The following is a 17,126-nucleotide window of genomic DNA, read 5'->3' on the forward strand; positions in this document are numbered from 1 at the left end:
AACAACCGAGTTAGTTTGTTATGCTTCTCAAAAAAATAAAAAAATAAAAAATAAAATTATTGCCCCAACAACCGAGTTAATTAAATTAAAATTGTTATTAATTTGTTTTGGCTTTGATTAATTTATATTTTCTTTATAATTGAATAATTTTGTAATTAACTACATAAATAAATAGAGGAAAACCTAATTTGGTCCTAAGCTTAGATGCTCATTCTCAAATAAGTCTCAAATCTATAAAACTTATCAATTAGATGCCAAACATCCCAAAGACTTCTTTAAATTAATCCATTTTAGTGCATAAATAAGCACAGTAGGCTGAGAATGTTAATGTTTTTTTTTTTTCAAATTGAAATAATTTATTAGGACTTTAAATATACATACAAGACTTAAACCATGAATAGAAATTGACAAAAGGACACTAGTGAGAAATGCAGGAAATATATGGGATCTAATGATTAAAATTTAAAATATCGGGATGTAATTGAAAAATAGTATATAAATTAGGGACTAAACTGAAGTTTCTGACAGAAATTAATGAAATTGATGGGCAAAAGCGATTCCTAATCCTAAATCGCACGCTATCCTTGGCCGCTTCGGAAGGAACCGAACCGAAAGAAATCAATAGTTGGCACTTAACAGTCAGTGCAGCAACTAGAAAACAGAAGGAAAGGGCTTTGCCAAGCCAAGTCAAGTCACTCTCATTTCAACTCACCCTTCCTCTCCAGTCTCATATTTCTTTCTTTTTTAAAAAAAAAAACCTATTCCATTCAATGGATCTAATTCAAAATTAGAGCATTTTGATCCTGAGATGGTGGATTGATTGATAGAGAGGAGAGAAATGAAGCAGAGAAAAGCGACGCATCAGAAATCTGTTTACAGTTATAATAAATGGAAGAAGAGGAAGATATTTGTGATGCTATCATTGTTATCATTGCTAGGATTTTGCCTTGTTTTGACTCATAATTCTACCACTACAAATACAACAACAAGTAGAATCCTGACGCTCGCATCTTTGCGCTCTCATTTCATTGTTCAAAAGCCTAAAATTGCCTTTCTCTTTATAGCTCGAAATCGTCTACCTCTTGATATGCTTTGGGATGCTTTCTTTAAGGTATTTTGAATTTCTTTACTTGCTCAAAAGAATTGTTTTAACTTTTAATATCGGTCAGGTTTTTAATATTTTTTTTAATTATTTTTGCAGGGTCAGGAATCTAGATTTTCCATTTTTGTTCACTCAAGGCCTGGGTTTCTGTTCAACAAGGCAAATACGAGATCTGAATATTTCTTTAATCGTCAAGTTAATGACAGTATACAGGTTTCTTTCCATGCCATTCGACCTCACATTTTTAAATTGATTTTTTTTTCCTTGCAAATTTGCTGCTGCTTTGTATCAACCAACTACACATAACACACAAAATTCAACAATAGGCTCCTTGTTGCACGAGCTTGAAAATAATTTGCGTGCATGTTTGCGGATGTGTGCGCGTTGAAGTAGTTGAAAGTCTCATGTCATTTTCGGTGAATTTTGTTAATTTAGCTGGATTTATTCATGTTGGATTAATTCATTTTGAGACTCACACTGATCTTTTCATGCTATTGATGTCAAAACCAGGTGGATTGGGGTGAAGCATCGATGATCGAGGCTGAGCGCATATTGCTTAGACATGCACTTGTGGATCCACTGAATGAACGCTTTGTTTTTCTTTCGGACAGGTGAGGCTGAGACTAATGCCAACAGCGGTTTCATGATTTTTACTTGGGTTGCAATTTCCAGCAAAAATATTGCTATCTCTTAAATATACAAGGGATTCTGTTTTGTTTAACTAAGGGCTTTTGGTATCGAGAAATCGATTCAAATCTTTTATTTATTATATATTTTACTACCTAACCATATCTCAGTTACCTGATCTCTTCTCAGCTGCATACCTCTCTACAACTTCAGCTACACATACGACTATATTATGTCCACATCAACTAGTTTTGTAGACAGGTTAGTGGCTGTGCCCCCTTTTTTTTTTTGTATACTTTTGATGCTCTGCAACTGAAATTAATATTAGTAGAGGTTATATTTTATAAATATTGTTCTGGTGTCATATATATGAAGAGATAATGTTTCTTTTTTGCATCTGGTGATTTAAAAATTTCGTGTCGTTTATGTCTTTCTGAAAAACTTTACTAGAGTTAAGTATTTTGTTGATTCAGAGATGACTTCATATTCTACATCTACCCAAATATCGTTTTGTTGAATTGTAATATAAAGGATATCAAGAATACTAGTTAGCATTGAACTGCCAATTAGCAGTGTCAGGTATGCAATACAGCATAATGTTAGCATTGAACCAAAGAAGTTTTTTTCTTAAAGAATCCTACACTAAAATATACCTGTCTTGATTTTAGCCTGAAATTTTTAACTTTTTGACCTGTTTAGCTGAGGAGTTGGCAAATTAAAATAAATCAAACCCTGGTTACTATTCATTGCTGAGTATGTTTATTATTTCCGAAGACCACAAATTTATATCTCATGTAGTCAATGGACTGTAAAGGAGATGTTGTAGCTCACAGCTGAGCATCTGCTTCTTTTAGCATTTTACCATTTTAATATAGAGGCTATGTCTTATACTTTCTGACAACGGCAACTGAGGTGTTGTTATCCATTTCCCCCATCATCAATTTAGTTCAGTTGTGCACACAGTTGTCTTCTGTGCTTTAAAAGGTAAGAAACCCTTCTCTAGCATACAAACAGGGGACATGCTTTCTGGAGTGTGTGTAAATGGTGAGGCTTGTCAGTTCTCCAGTTCAACCATACAGATTTAATAGTTTGTGATCTTCTTCTGCCTCTCTCTTCCCATAGACTACTGAAATGACAAGATAAAATGGTATTTTGAGGTCCTCATAGACATCAATTCACCACCCTTGTTCGCACCTATATTTACAAGGTTCCTTTCTGTATATATCTTTTATTAACCATGACTTTAGATTTTTAAAAATCTTCAAGTGTTTCTACATGAAACCTAACAGCGAATGTAGTTTTGTTAGCAGGTAATCATGCATTGGAAAATTGTAACATGGATATTAAATTTTGAGCATTGGTCTTATAAAAAACATTTGTAATAGTAGCTGACATCCTAATTGACTTTGTTTTTTTTAGATTACAATAAGTTTTTTTGATTTCTTTTCATTAGATGAAGTGGCCTCGATACTATTAGTACATTTTGAATTGGAAACTTCTAATATCTGTAGTTTATGAATTGGATAATTTTAATGAGCAATTTGAATGGTGGATGCAGCTTTGCTGATACAAAAGAAGGTCGCTACAATCCGAAAATGGCTCCACTTGTTCCTGTTTATAACTGGAGGAAAGGATCTCAGGTAATGGGTCATTTTCAAGGCATGATTGCTTCTTGAGGTTTACATAGACATAAATGCAAACAAATATGAGTTGTTTAACATCATCCATCAAGCAAGCTGTGGACTCTCCAATTCTTGTATTTTGCCTTTTCTTTTTGCAGTGGGTAGTTCTGACCAGAAAGCATGCAGAAGTTGTAGTGAATGACACTACTGTCTTTCCTATGTTTCAACAGCATTGCAAGGTAATGATGCTTTGTGGCCTTTTTGTTCTCGAGAGGCAGCTTTTGTACATGATTGGTGCTTAAGTTAGTGTTACTACATTACTTGTGTGTTACTGGAGAAAGAACAAAAGTTGGCAGCTGTTTAATTTCATTGTACGGATGGCTTGATTTAATAATGATTCCTTGCCAATATGAACATGGATGAATATTCTTTGGTGGCATTTTAGAAACTCAACATGAACTATAATATTAAATTTAACTGTTTACAAGGAAGAAATAGCATGGAAAAGAAATGGGCTGGTTATCTAAGATCTAAGTGCTTACAACTTTTGAGATACCATTAAAAAATATTTTTTTACTTGTTTGGTTATTTTCTCAAAATTAGCACTTCGATTTTAAGGTTTCTTATTTGTTGGATAACATTGTAATTTTCACTTGATTTATGTTGATGATGCATGAAAATGTTGCAGCGAAGATCACTACCTGAGTTTTGGCGGGATCACCCCATTGTAAGTAATCTCCATTACTCTGTTTCTATCTCAAATTAAAACTCAAGCACCATTATCTTGATGTTTATCTGCTTTTAAGAGATAAAGCCTTAAAGTAGTTTGAATTCTGATGTGCAGCCAGCTGATACATCCATTGAGCATAATTGCATTCCTGATGAACATTATGTCCAGACATTACTGGCTGTAAGATTCATTCTTACCCATCTCTACAGAGCCTTATTATGGACCAAAAACAAGAAAAAAGAAACAAAAAAATTGGCTTGATTGGATACACAAGTGGCAGGAAGCCTTCCACTAGTTAATTATCATTGATAATCTCATTACAAGAAAACCATAGCCCCAAACTTATCTCTATTTTTTTCTTGTGGCCTTTTTTTTTTGCATATAAATTATTTAAGATAGCTTTTATTGATTGATTGGCTGTAGTTTTAATCTACCAGTCAAGGCTAGCTCCATTCCAGGGAACTTTTTTATTGTATGTTTAAATCTAAAATTTTTCAGCATTGATCTTCTGAAAATAGTTACTGGAGTGAACTTTAGAGAAAATCATTCAGTGCCTGATAATTACTATAAATCTAAAGTTTTTCCAGCATTGATCTCCAGAAAATAGCTGCTGGAGTGAGCTTTCGAAATAAAATAGCCAGTTCCCAATAAATACTGTGAATTTTATGCTTGCAAATTTGATGGCTTTAATTTTTTTCAAGACACCTATATATAAAAAGACCTTGTGTCAGAAAAATGGGCAACGACTTCTTGAATAGTAGCACATGCACTAAGAAGGTCCTGGCATCCTATTCCTGAAACTGCATGGTCCAATAATAAACAGAAGGGGTACGTTGAAGGTTTAGGTTTAGTTAGAACCCCCCCCCCTCCCCACCTCTCGACACAATTCTTACCTTTTTGTTTTTCAAAATTCAGCGAGAGGGCCTTGAAGGAGAAATAACACGAAGATCACTGACACATAGTTCATGGGATCTTTCATCTTCTAAAGACCCTGAACGCCGTGGATGGCATCCTGTTACCTATAAGTTTTCTGACGCTACTCCCACTCTCATACAATCTATTAAGGTATGTTCTATTATATATTTTTTTGTACATAAAGTTAAGAATACATATGCTCTGTAATTCTTGTCATATTTTTCTGTTTTTCTCATAAATTTCTTGTCAAGTCAAAAAGAGATTATGGTGATTCACTAGTGATGTACTCTATCTCTGATTCAGATCATGTTTTGAACTAAATTTTAACATCAAATATACCACTAAACTATTGGGGTATTATCATATTTCTAGTAAAACTATTTTTTGTACTAATTTTACTACTAAGCTAGTTTTCACTTCTCAATTAAGGAATTCTATTAGAATCACTGACAGAAAATGTTTAGTTGCCTATAAAATGACAACTTAAAAAAACAAAAACAGTACAAAATTATTTTATATGGAAATATGGACCGGACAGAAAGCCTTAAAAATGGATGGGAGTCCGAAATTGAGAATTTCTGAAAGTTTGAGACTAAAATTAATATAAAAAATTATTTGATGGTATTTTTTAGGTTTGCCCAATTTTAAATACCCCAGATAGAATTCAACTCCATAAGAAAATTGTATGAATTAGGGCTATCCAGCACATGAATATACCAGTTTTAGTTCATATGATGAAGGAACTAAGATTTACTCTTCTCCATTGTCTGTGCCACGGCCAGCATGATCTTCATTATCATGCAGTCTTCACTGTTGTGTTTACTGTACCATCCTCTTTCTGATTTCAGCTTAATCACTGATTCAGCAATATGTATTCATTTGTGGATCCTTCAAAAAAACTTGACATACACTATCCAAATAAATCCTTTTGCTTTGTTTCCTTTCTGGATTCGCATCAAGAAGTTCCGAATGTTAATGTCCAGGGATAAACTACAAATATTGATGTCAGGCAAATTACCTGCCTTGCTGATTTAGTTTCAAGGAAAAGTAAATATACTATTAAACCTCAATACACGGAATGCACTTCTTTTCTGTATTCAGTATTTTTTTCATGTTAACATGTGAATTGAAAGGATTTCAAACATAAAATTCATTCCATGTTCCAACCTTTTGATTTGAGTATAATTTTACACAAGACAAATATTATTCAAGGTGCAAGGCTAGAGCTGGTGTGATTGTTTTTGCAGAATATTAATTGGTATTATTTGGTTATAAAATCGAGGGAGGAAAATTTTTGAGTATCCATGAATTTTGCAGGATACTGACAATATTTATTATGAGACGGAATACCGAAGAGAATGGTGCAGCAGCAAAGGGAAACCATCCAGGTGTTTTCTTTTTGCTAGAAAATTCACTCGTCCAGCTGCTTTCCGCCTTCTTAATATGGTAAGTTTCAAATTTCCCACATTTTATTCTGTGATAAAATATTGACAGCAAATCCCATTTATTTATTTGGTTTTTCATGTTCTCTGTTGGGCAGTCTGTGCTGGGAGCTTTACGTAAAGCAACAAATAAGTCATGATTCCTGAATATGGTGGAAATGAATAGCTTCTGTAGGTATATAGATTAGATAAGACCGGTTAGTCGCTTAGTCATTTTTATGCAAGGGAAAACGTAAGGGAGGGGGAGCTGTAAATTAGAGGGAAAAAGGGAAATATTCCCTTAAAAAAGATATTACAAAAACAAACTCCAATACGTATGGTGTATATTTTCTCCTTTTGTTTTCATATTCATAAATAAAGAATAAAATGTCGTATTTGCTTTGTTGTGTATGAATTTATTTCTATAATTCTGAGGATTTTTTACGGAAAGTTTTAACTGAGTGGCAATTCTGATGAAGGGGTTAATAAGAAAGTAGTTATTTTTTTCTTAAGATCAGTCGAAAAAATAAAGAAACAAACCACGAGATTTATTAAATAAAAGAAAATTAAATCTCCTGGGTGTTTTACTATGACGCCTTTATTGTGATCTTTTTTACAAAGCACTATGGAATTAGCTTTCAATAGTGGTTTTTTTTTTTTTACCTGGATCACATCCATGCATGTGCTGTTTGTAGTGTTTCTTAGATGGTCTTTTATATTAGTTCATTCTTGAGAATTAAAGGTTTGGACTTGATTTAATAAGATAAAGTTTGAGTTTGTAGTATAAAGATATAATTAAAAGAAAAATGATAAAACTAAAAAAAATGATTATTTTTTAGATAGAAAAAAAATGCACGGTGGCTCAACTTATCTAAAATATTGTTGTGGAATGGGAAAACAAAAGGCATATTAATAAGATAAAAGGAGTTTTAATTAAAGAAATATCTTTTTCTATCCTGACTTCCTCTGATTTTTATATTTTTTTAAAAATAATTTGTTGGAACAAGCTCTCTTATTAGCCTACTTTTTTCTATAATAATTTTGTTTTTCTATGTGCTTTATTTGATAAAAAAGCAATTAGAATAAATATAAAAATAAATAAAAATTGGATGAAGTCGGGATGAAAAAAGATATTTTTTTAATTAAAACTCTTTTACCTTAAAAAATAACTTACATGATTTTAACCTAGAAAATCGAGAGAGAAAAAGAGGAAAGAAATCATAATAGATATATGGTATTATAGGAATGAATTATTTCTTAAGTAACAGCTCAATCCATTAACTTCTTGATAATTTTTGTTTGATTGGGTTAATTGATCACGGATTTTAATTATTTTTTTTAATGATTGTATTGATATTATTATCACTATTAAGTTTCTATTTTCAATAATATTATAATCTATTTGAAAAATTCTGCAAAGTTCATGATTTAACTAAAAAAATTGATTTTGTTTTTGTTTAAAATATATTTTTTTAAAATATTTTCAGATTGTTTTGATGTGCTGATATTAAAAATAATATTTTTAAAAATAAAAAAAAATTATTTTGATGCATTTCTAAATAAAAAACATTTTAAACTGTTTATTATTATCACAATCATAAACATAACTTAAATAAAGAAATAAATAGTATTTGATATAAAATTATGGTGGAAAAAAAAACTTTTAGCTAAGAATTTTTGTTAGAAAATAAAGTGTAGGGACCACAACAAGATATTTTAAAAAAAATCCAAGAAATAAATTAATATACATGAATAAAAATATCATGTCAGAACTTTACCCGTATTAATTTCCTATGGTGTTAGCACACCATCTGACGATGAAAAATGTAATGTACTAAAAAGAAAAAAAAAAAAAAAAAAAAACAAAGAGACCTTTTAAGCACAGAACAAAGACTAGAGGATGTAGAAATGTATTAATCCGTAAAACATTGGGTGAAGATTTTTAACTTTTCTTTGCAAACTTTAGTGAATTCAATTCAATTAGAATAAATTGGTATACATTATAAGATAACACCAATTAAGAAATTAAATAAATTTTTTTTATAAATAAGAAAAATATTTTTTTAAAATAAATTTTTCTAAAGTGTTTTAGGAATGAAAAAAATTAAGAAATTAAAAAATTCTGTAAAGTTTAAGAAATTAAAAAAATAAGGGTTTTTTTTTAAAAAAGAAAAAAAGCTTTTGAAGATTCGTAAGGAATAAAAAAAAACTGAAACGCTCAGATATTTTTTTTGAAAGATATTCAGTAATTGAAACTTTTGAAATATTGAAAAAATAATCAGCGTTTAAGAATTAAAGAAAGATGTTTAGAAAATAATAACTTAAATAAAAATATTGAAAATTCTTAACCACTAATTATCAATTTAAAAATATTAAGAAATAAAACAATTAATGCACATTTGGGGAAAAAAATTAGTATTCTCTAAATTTTTAAAATGTATTTTTCTTAAAAAAATATATTTTTCATTCCATAAACATTTTTGAAAATATTTATGATTAAGTAGATCAAGATTAATATCAAACATTTAGATTTAAACCTACACACTCTTTCTAGTAAGTACGCTGTGAACAACAAGATCATGGAGATATGCTCTCTAACTACTATAGTAATGTTAGAGTAAGTAACAAATTAATTTTTATAATTTTTATAGAATGAATTACATAGTTATTTTAGTTTTGTAAATTAATTAATTAGTTTTTTTATTCGAATTGTCATACCCAATTTTCAGTCCCCAAGAGTTATCTCAAATGTTTTTAAGAATATTTTTTAAAAAAAATCCAAAAAAATAAAAAAAAAATTAAAAACATATTTTGAGCCATTAAAATAAAAATTCAATTAAAAATAAAAAAAATTTAAAAACATAAGAATTGAAAGAACTGGGATCAAAATAAAAAAAAAATGATGACAAAGTTTAGAAGTCTAATTAATTCAATTAGGGCCTAATTGAAGAGGAAATTTTGAATTAAGGTAAAATTTGGCTAAACTTGCAAGATAAGGACCAAAATGAAAGAGAAGGAAAAGTTTGGAGTTCCAATTAATTCAATCATGAACTTAATTGAAGAAAACAAATTAAAATTTGAAGTTAATTTGATCAAAATTAGAAGAATTAAAGGATCAATGACCAAATTGAAAGAGTCGCTGAAATTTAAGGATCCAATTGATTCAATCAGGGTCTCAATGAAAGAGGAAAATCAAGATTTGGAGTTGATTTGACCAAAATTGCATAAATTATAAATCAAAGGATTGAAGTGCAAAAAACACCAATATTAAAGGACAATTTAAATGTCATTAGAGGCTTAATTGAAAGAATTATTATAAAATCAACCTAGATTGGCTGAATATAAATAAATTAAAAAAAGAATAATAAGACTGAAGAGAAGAAAAATAAAAAGAAAAATCAAGATTTGGAGTTGCTTTGACCAAAATTGTATAAATTATAAATTCAAGGATTGAAGTGCAAAAGATGCCAATATTAAAAGACAATTTAAATGTCATTAAAGGTTTAATTGAAAAAATTCTTAGAAAATCAACCTAAATGGGCGGAATACAAATGAATTAAAAAAAAAAAAGACTGAAAAGAAGAAAATTAAAGAGAAAAATCAAGATTTGGAGTTGCTTTGACCAAAATTGCATAAATTATAAATCTAAGGATTGAAGTACAAAAGATGCCAATATTAAAGGATACTTTTAATGTCATTAAAGGTTTAATTGAAAGAATTCTTAGAAAAGCAACGTAAAGTGCAAAAGACGCCAATATTAAAGGACAATTTAAATGTCATTAGAGGCTTAATTGAAGGAATTCTCAGAAAATAAACCTTAATTGGCTGAATATAAATGAATTAAAAAAAGAATAATAAGACTGAAGAGAAGAAAATTAAAGAGAAAAATCAAGATTTGGAGTTGCTTGGACCAAAATTGCATAAATTATAAATCCAAGGATTGAAGTGCAAAAGACACCAATATTAAAGGACAATTTAAGTTTAATTAAAGGTTTAATTGAAAGAATTCTTAGAAAAGAAACGTAAAGTGCAAAAGATGCCAATATTAAAGGACAATTTAAATGTCATTAGAGGCTTAATTGAAAGAATTTTTAGAAAATAAACCTAAATTGATTAAATATAAATGAATTAAAAAAAGAATAATATGACCGAAGAGAAGAAAATTAAAGAGAAAAATCAAGATTTGGAGTTGCTTTGACCAAAATTGCATAAATTATAAATTCAAGGATTGAAGTGCAAAAGACGCCAATATTAAAGGACAATTTAAATGTCATTAAATGCTTAATTGAAAGAATTCTTAGAAAATCAACATAAAGTGGCTGAATATGAATGAATTAAAAAGAGAATAATAAAACTAAAGTGAAGAAAATTAAAGAGAAAAATCAAGATTGGAAGTTGATTTGACCAAAATTGCATAAATTATAAATCCAAGGATTGAAGTGCAAAAGACATCGCTATTAAAGGACAATTTAAATGTCATTAGAGGCTTAATTGAAAGAATTCTTAGAAAATCAACATAAATTAGCTGAAAATGAATGTATTAAAAAAAGAATAATAAGACTGAACAAAAAAAATGGTGAGAAAAAAATGGTGCCCCCCGACCATCATAACCACTACCACCACTTGGTAATTTCGATTGAATATCTTAAAAACTATTTTATCCAAATACTAACTTTTTTTAGCTGTTATAAAAGAGGTCATATATAAGTGTGTTTGTTTTTGTGGTAAATGTTGTGTTTGTGGTTTGAAAAAAAATAAGTTTTAAAAAAGTATGGTTAGCTGAGGTTAGTTGGATTTAAATACGTGTTTGGTAAAAATTATAGTTGAAGTTTATGAGCAGCAAAAAATATGTATAAAATATTTGGTATTTGTGTGATTGCGGTTATTTTTGAAAGTGTTTTTTACTTGAAAATACATTAAAATAATGTATTTTTATTTTTTAAAAATTATTTTTGATATTAGAGCATTAAAATAATCTAAAAACACTAAAAATATATTAGTTTAACGTAAATAAAAAAATCACCAATTTTTAAATTTTTTCAAAAGTATTTTTGAAACTAAAAAAAACAGTGTTTTACAAAATTCAATTAAAAAAATATATAAAAACTGTTTAACAGAAATTATATTTTAAACTTAATTTTTTAGTAATCCCACGCTATAAAATACAATTACTAAATACCTTGGTGTGTTTTTTTGTAACACAAACAAGAGCAGCAAACACAGCCTAATAAAGATATGGGTCCAAGTCCGTGATCATTAATAAAAAGCAAAAAAGCAGAAAGCCCATAACAGCCTATAGCAGCAGCCCAAACCCCACAGCTCTCGAAACAAGAAGAAGAAAGATGATGATGAGAATTGAGAAGAAGAGTCCAGACGAAGGAAACTAAGTGCGAATTGGTATTTCATTCACAGGCAGCACCCACCCAAAACAAAAATTAGAACTTCAAGTTCATAGATACATCCCTTGCCTTGTTTCGCATCTTCTCCATAAACTATACTCCGATGAGATGAATTCTTCGCAGTTTATGGACAAACAAATAATGGATTTGACTTCTTCATCATCAACAACTCAATCGCTGGCCCTGAGTTCTTCTCCAAAAATAATCAATAGCAGCAGCAAAGACTTCATTGATCTAATGAATCATCCTCCACCTCCTCCTCCACAAGATGATTCACAATCTCATATTAATAATAATGATCTCGATGATGGAATTAAGAGGGAAGAGATCGTTGCTAGCTATGATTTCCAGCCTATTCGCCCTGTCTTCGATCCAGCCGCCGCTGAATCTAACTCTATTTCCTCATCCGCCTCTCCTCTCAGAGTAAGCCTCCGTCTGCTCTTAGGGTTTTTTACTGCTGTTTGGTTGCTTAGGATTTTAGTTTTTGGTTTTTTGAGGGATTGGGAATTTTTCTAAAAATAAAATAAAATTAGGTTTCTTCAGATCAGCTTTCTTTTCACATGGTGTTGCTATTTTCTGTCTGTTGTCCCAGAATTATGGTTCTCTGGACTCAATGGAACCAGCGAAAGTCGTTATGGAAAAGGATCGGAGTGTTTTTGATGCTGCTTCGATTATATCTGAAATTGATAGAACAATGAACAAGTTCTCTGATAATTTGCTGCATGCTTTAGAAGGTGTTAGTGCTCGACTAACACAGTTGGAGAGCAGAACCAGACACCTCGAGAATTCTGTAGATGATTTGAAACTGTCTGTTGGGAACAATCATGAGAGCACTCAAGGGAATATGAGACACCTCCACAACATTCTCAGGGAGGTACCTACCTTCTTCCTCTTCCCTTTAATGTGCTTTTTTATTTATTTATTAAGCATCGTCTATGATCGTTAGTCGATATCAAACTCACTTTTGTCATAGATTTAGGGGATGAATATATAGGATGGGTGATGCTTTTTGAAACCCACAACCCACTTCACTCAACACTGTTAACATCTCTCCTCCTAGAGATCTGTTGTTTTTAATCGATAGCTCTTAATGTTTTTTCAAACTGAGATGCGGTATTGAGTTTCTTAGAACAAGAAGATCGTTTATACTTATTAGTTTCTGATAAAAAAAAATGGGGAGTTAAACAGGAGTTAGTAAGAAGCCTGGTGGTTTCTTTTGAAACTGTCTCTTCCCTCCTTTTCCTGTGAGAGTCAGGACTTTGACCAGGATTGGGTATATACAAGCTAGGTTACTGAATCAGCAAATCAATGTAGATGATATGCTAAAGAAATGAAAGGGGAAAACTATACGCTTGTATATCCAACTTCCTTTCCTTGAACTCTCATTGGAGCTCCTAGATTTCAATCAGGATAAGTGATTAAGAATTCTGGTCAAAATACAGTAAATGACCATCAAATCTACTCAGTAGCATCCCTTTTCATGGTAACAACAGACAATCTTCTGATACAAGCATTGAATGTATTTTGGACGAAATTGCTCTTAATTTGCCTTGGGCTCTTAATTATTCAAAGAACAATAATCCATATGAGCTTGGTGCTCACCCTCATATTTTGGTTACCTAGAGACAACTTTTGGTTAAGATTTAGGTTCTTAAAATTTGGGATATTAATATGATAGGATGAATAGTATTGATAGTGTCACAAGGACTCTGGTTCTCCACCTGTGCAATTTCCATGGTGAGCAAACCACTGAGATCATTAAACAGAGAGCAGATGCATTTTAGTGGAACTTCTGCATATGACCTATGTTTTTACATGGATGAAATTGCTTTTTGTATTTTTCCTCAAGTTCTCGAGGAAGCATGTGGTTCTGCTCTCCAGAACCATGTAATGTTTAATTGTGGAGAATTTTCATTTGTTCTGGAAAACAATTTCAGAAATACAGAAAACAGCATTTTTATCAATTACTTTCTTCTTGGAAATGGTTATACTTTTTGGATCGCATATCATGCATCTTTTTCATATATTGTTTTAAAAACAATCCAAACCAAGTCTGTGCTTTCTGTTTTAGAAAGTTATTAGTTAATGACTCACTTTCTTAGAGAAATGATTTTAGTATCAATGAAATTGGAAATTATTTTCAGAAAGTCGACACAGGCCTTGCCATATTGTTTCTTTTTTGGGTCCAGTTATTAGAGTTTGATGTATAAAAATAATTAAGTATTCAGGGGTGTGGCAGAATATGCTACTGCTAAATATATAATGGCCAAATCACCAAAATATGTCAAATAGTATCCAACATAAATAGCTTAAACTCTTCTTATGGGATTACTGATCCAATCGTTGCATAGATTTTGAGATATCTAGCTGTAAAATTATTATAGTGCTCCAGCAATCTATCTTGTGTACTGTAACTTCAGTGTTTCTTGCTACATTTTTTTCCAAATGATCTTATATTATAAGAATAGGTTCTCATGCTCTTGCATGAATGAATTATCCATGATTTTTAAAATATTTACCACATGTTCCGTTGTGAGTGTATAAGAACTTGGTATGAGAACCTTCTCTTAAAACATAGCATTGTTCCTGTTTTATTTTTCTTCTCTAATAAAAAAGGGTCTCAACTCTTTCACCTTACCTTATCTGTCATGAATTAAACCTCACCAGCTATTCACCCAACAGGCTATGCTGAAGTAGCTGGAGGTTCTTAGACACTTTATTCTATTAGAAAAATTCTTAATCCTTAAGGGAAAATCCAAAACATTTAGCTATAAACTTTTGCTATCTTCCTTAGTTAATTACTTGACAAGGGTGCCACTTTTGAGTTGAAATTATTTTAGCTGTAAATAATCTATTATGTTTAAGAGAACTCTTTGTATATAATCTTCACATAAATTTTTTTCGAAGAGTTCTGAGTGGACTCCTTCCCCTCCGACACTTTCTGTTTTGCCACTACAAAATAAAAATAATACTGAAGGTATACAACTGCACATCATTTTTTTTTTCCTTTTTATAAAAAAAAACCCAACCTCTTTAATCATTTTTTATTGACTCTGACTAAGTAGAAACCCACGGTCTCATTCACTAGCACCTAGAGGCTTCTAGCCCTTCACAATGTAATATCTGATGGTTAACAGTTTCGGTTTTTGCATGAATTAAACGATTGGCCTGACTAATATTTTACCTCTTTTTTGATATTAGCTACTGTCAAAATCTTTGCCTAAGCTGCTATCTATGCCAAAAAAAAAAAAAAAAAAAAACAAAAACACTGTCACAGTCAGACACTTTGTGAGGCATTCTGCCTTCAGGTTACTAGAATTTACATCAAAACCTACTATAAGATTTAATGGTGAACTTTCCACCCTTTGGTTTCGTTTGGTACAAAATTTGTGTCAACTCATTGAAGGTAAATCGTGACTGGAGAAAATGAGAAAATTGATTTAACATATTATTGATGACAAGAAAGAGAAATAAATTATTTAAGTGTACTTTTCTAGATAAAATGGAGGGGAGAGGAAGTAAAAAAGTGTTAAAGTTGGAGTTAAAAATTATCTCCATCCATCCATGCCCCACTCTTGCGCCTTTTTTGGGGGTAATTGTTACCCACCCATAATATTGTTTTTTCCAAACACATAATTATCACGCAGGTAATTTTTAAGGCCATTATCCTCTTACCAAATATCTCCGAATTGAGGCAAGCTTGTAATACTTCTCTCATTAGCCTTCATACTGTGAAACAATTCCAAGAATTGATGAGTGGAGTTTTATCATTAAATTTCATTAAATGTTGGAAATTTTCTCAAATTCTCTAAGGCAGTTTTCCATGTTCTATGTAGAATTCTGTTCATAAATGGATAATTGCTTTATTGATCACCATGTTGTGTGTGATTAATGTTTCCCGTCAATCATTGCCAGGTGCAAACAGGTGTACAGGTTTTAAAGGACAAGCAGGAAATGCTGGAGTCTCAGCTGCAGCTTACTAAGTTGCAAGTGTCAAAGGCAGATCAGCAACAATTGGAAACTCAATCCACTGGGCAAATGGAAGCAGCGCAGCAAGGAGCATCTGCTCCTCAATCTCACCAACTTCCTCCCCTCACTTTTCCTCAATCAGTCCCTTCTGTCCCTTTTCCGCCTTCTGTCCCTCCTCCTATTCCCCAGCAGAATCTGTTACCTCCAGCTCCAATTTCAAATCAGTTTCCACAGAACCAGATTCCTCCCGTCCCTCCGCAAGACCCTTACTATTCTCCACCCGGTCAACCTCAAGAACCACCAAATCCCCAATATCAGGTACCATCATCCCAGCAGCTGCAGCCTTCTCCTGCAGCACCACCACTAAACCAACCATATCATGCACCTCAACCACAGTATTCCCAGCCTCCTCAGCCTCATCAACCTCAACCTCCACTTGCTCGCCATCCTGAAGAGACTCCTTTCATCCCCCATCAGAGCTACCCACCCAGCCTTCGCCCGCTTTCTACTCAGCCACCAAGTGGGGCGCCTCCTCAGCCATATTATGGATCTCCTTCCAATATGTATGAACCACCAACTAGTAGACCCGGTTCAGGGTTTTCTGCTGGATACGGGCCACCTTCTGGGTCTACTGAACCATATCCTTATGGTGGATCACCTTCTCAGTATGGTAGCAGCCCCACAATGAAACAGCAGCAACCTGTCATGCCTCAGAGTGGTGGAAGTGGATTTCCCCAGCTTCCAACTGCTCGGATGTTACCACAGGCATTGCCTACCGCTTCTGGGATTGGTAGTGGGCCAGGCTCTTCTGGAACTGGAAACAGGGTTCCCCTTGATGACGTGGTTGACAAAGTGACGAGCATGGGATTTCCAAGGGAACATGTCGAAGCTACAGTGCGAAAGCTGACAGAGAATGGCCAGTCAGTTGACCTGAATATAGTATTGGATAAGCTTATGAATGATGGAGATGTGCAGCCACAGAGAGGATGGTTTGGCCGGTAGCCTCGTTTTGCTTCCTACTCATGTATAGAATTGTCAGTTGCTTTGATTATATACCTGGACAACCGGGGGATTTGTCCTGGGCTTCTTTGCTTTCCATCTTACCCCCCCCCCTGGTTGGTTGTTTTGAAGTCTGATTCATTCTTGCGTGTCTAGCTCTGATTTGTGACTAGCCTCTTTTTATCTCGGTTGTATAATTTGTGTGGCTAGTCAAGTTTTTCTTTCGTTGAGATCATACTGTCCAAACCTTTAACTTTATATTTTTTTGAGAATGAGTACCTCAATTTTCAATATTGGGTTGAACTTTTCTCCGACTATTTCTATTATAAATTGGGTGTTAAA

At 32.1% G+C, this 17,126-nt stretch overlaps 2 protein-coding genes across 2 annotated transcripts; both read left to right on the forward strand.

The window, feature by feature from the left end:
- Positions 1-637: 637 nt before the first annotated feature.
- Positions 638-6,812, forward strand: LOC118036893 (glycosyltransferase BC10). The gene is made up of 11 exons (XM_035042749.2): positions 638-1,111; positions 1,202-1,315; positions 1,613-1,713; positions 1,919-1,990; positions 3,288-3,369; positions 3,510-3,590; positions 4,040-4,078; positions 4,196-4,261; positions 4,997-5,146; positions 6,314-6,442; positions 6,537-6,812. The coding sequence occupies exons 1-11, from the start codon at positions 839-841 to the stop codon at positions 6,576-6,578; spliced, it is 1,149 nt and encodes a 382-aa protein (XP_034898640.1). The 5' UTR covers positions 638-838; the 3' UTR covers positions 6,579-6,812.
- Positions 6,813-11,754: 4,942 nt separating this feature from the next.
- On the forward strand, positions 11,755-17,096 carry LOC118036945 (uncharacterized). Its single transcript, XM_035042817.2, has 3 exons — positions 11,755-12,239; positions 12,409-12,690; positions 15,732-17,096. Exons 1-3 carry the CDS (start codon positions 11,925-11,927, stop codon positions 16,785-16,787), a joined length of 1,653 nt encoding a protein of 550 aa, XP_034898708.1. The 5' UTR covers positions 11,755-11,924; the 3' UTR covers positions 16,788-17,096.
- Positions 17,097-17,126: the final 30 nt, after the last annotated feature.

The sequence above is a fragment of the Populus alba genome, chromosome 1 (assembly GCF_005239225.2).
Source record: "Populus alba chromosome 1, ASM523922v2, whole genome shotgun sequence".
NCBI lineage: Eukaryota > Viridiplantae > Streptophyta > Magnoliopsida > Malpighiales > Salicaceae > Populus > Populus alba.

Coding starts and splice junctions, on each gene's coding strand:
- LOC118036893 (XM_035042749.2), top strand. CDS start 839: ATGAAGCAGAGAAAAGCGACGCATCAGAAATCTGTTTACAGTTATAAT. Junction 1,714..1,918: donor TTTGTTTTTCTTTCGGACAG/GTGAGGCTGAGA, acceptor ATCTCTTCTCAG/CTGCATACCTCTCTACAACT. Junction 3,370..3,509: donor ACTGGAGGAAAGGATCTCAG/GTAATGGGTCAT, acceptor TTCTTTTTGCAG/TGGGTAGTTCTGACCAGAAA.
- LOC118036945 (XM_035042817.2), top strand. CDS start 11,925: ATGAATTCTTCGCAGTTTATGGACAAACAAATAATGGATTTGACTTCT. Junction 12,240..12,408: donor CATCCGCCTCTCCTCTCAGA/GTAAGCCTCCGT, acceptor CTGTTGTCCCAG/AATTATGGTTCTCTGGACTC. Junction 12,691..15,731: donor TCCACAACATTCTCAGGGAG/GTACCTACCTTC, acceptor AATCATTGCCAG/GTGCAAACAGGTGTACAGGT.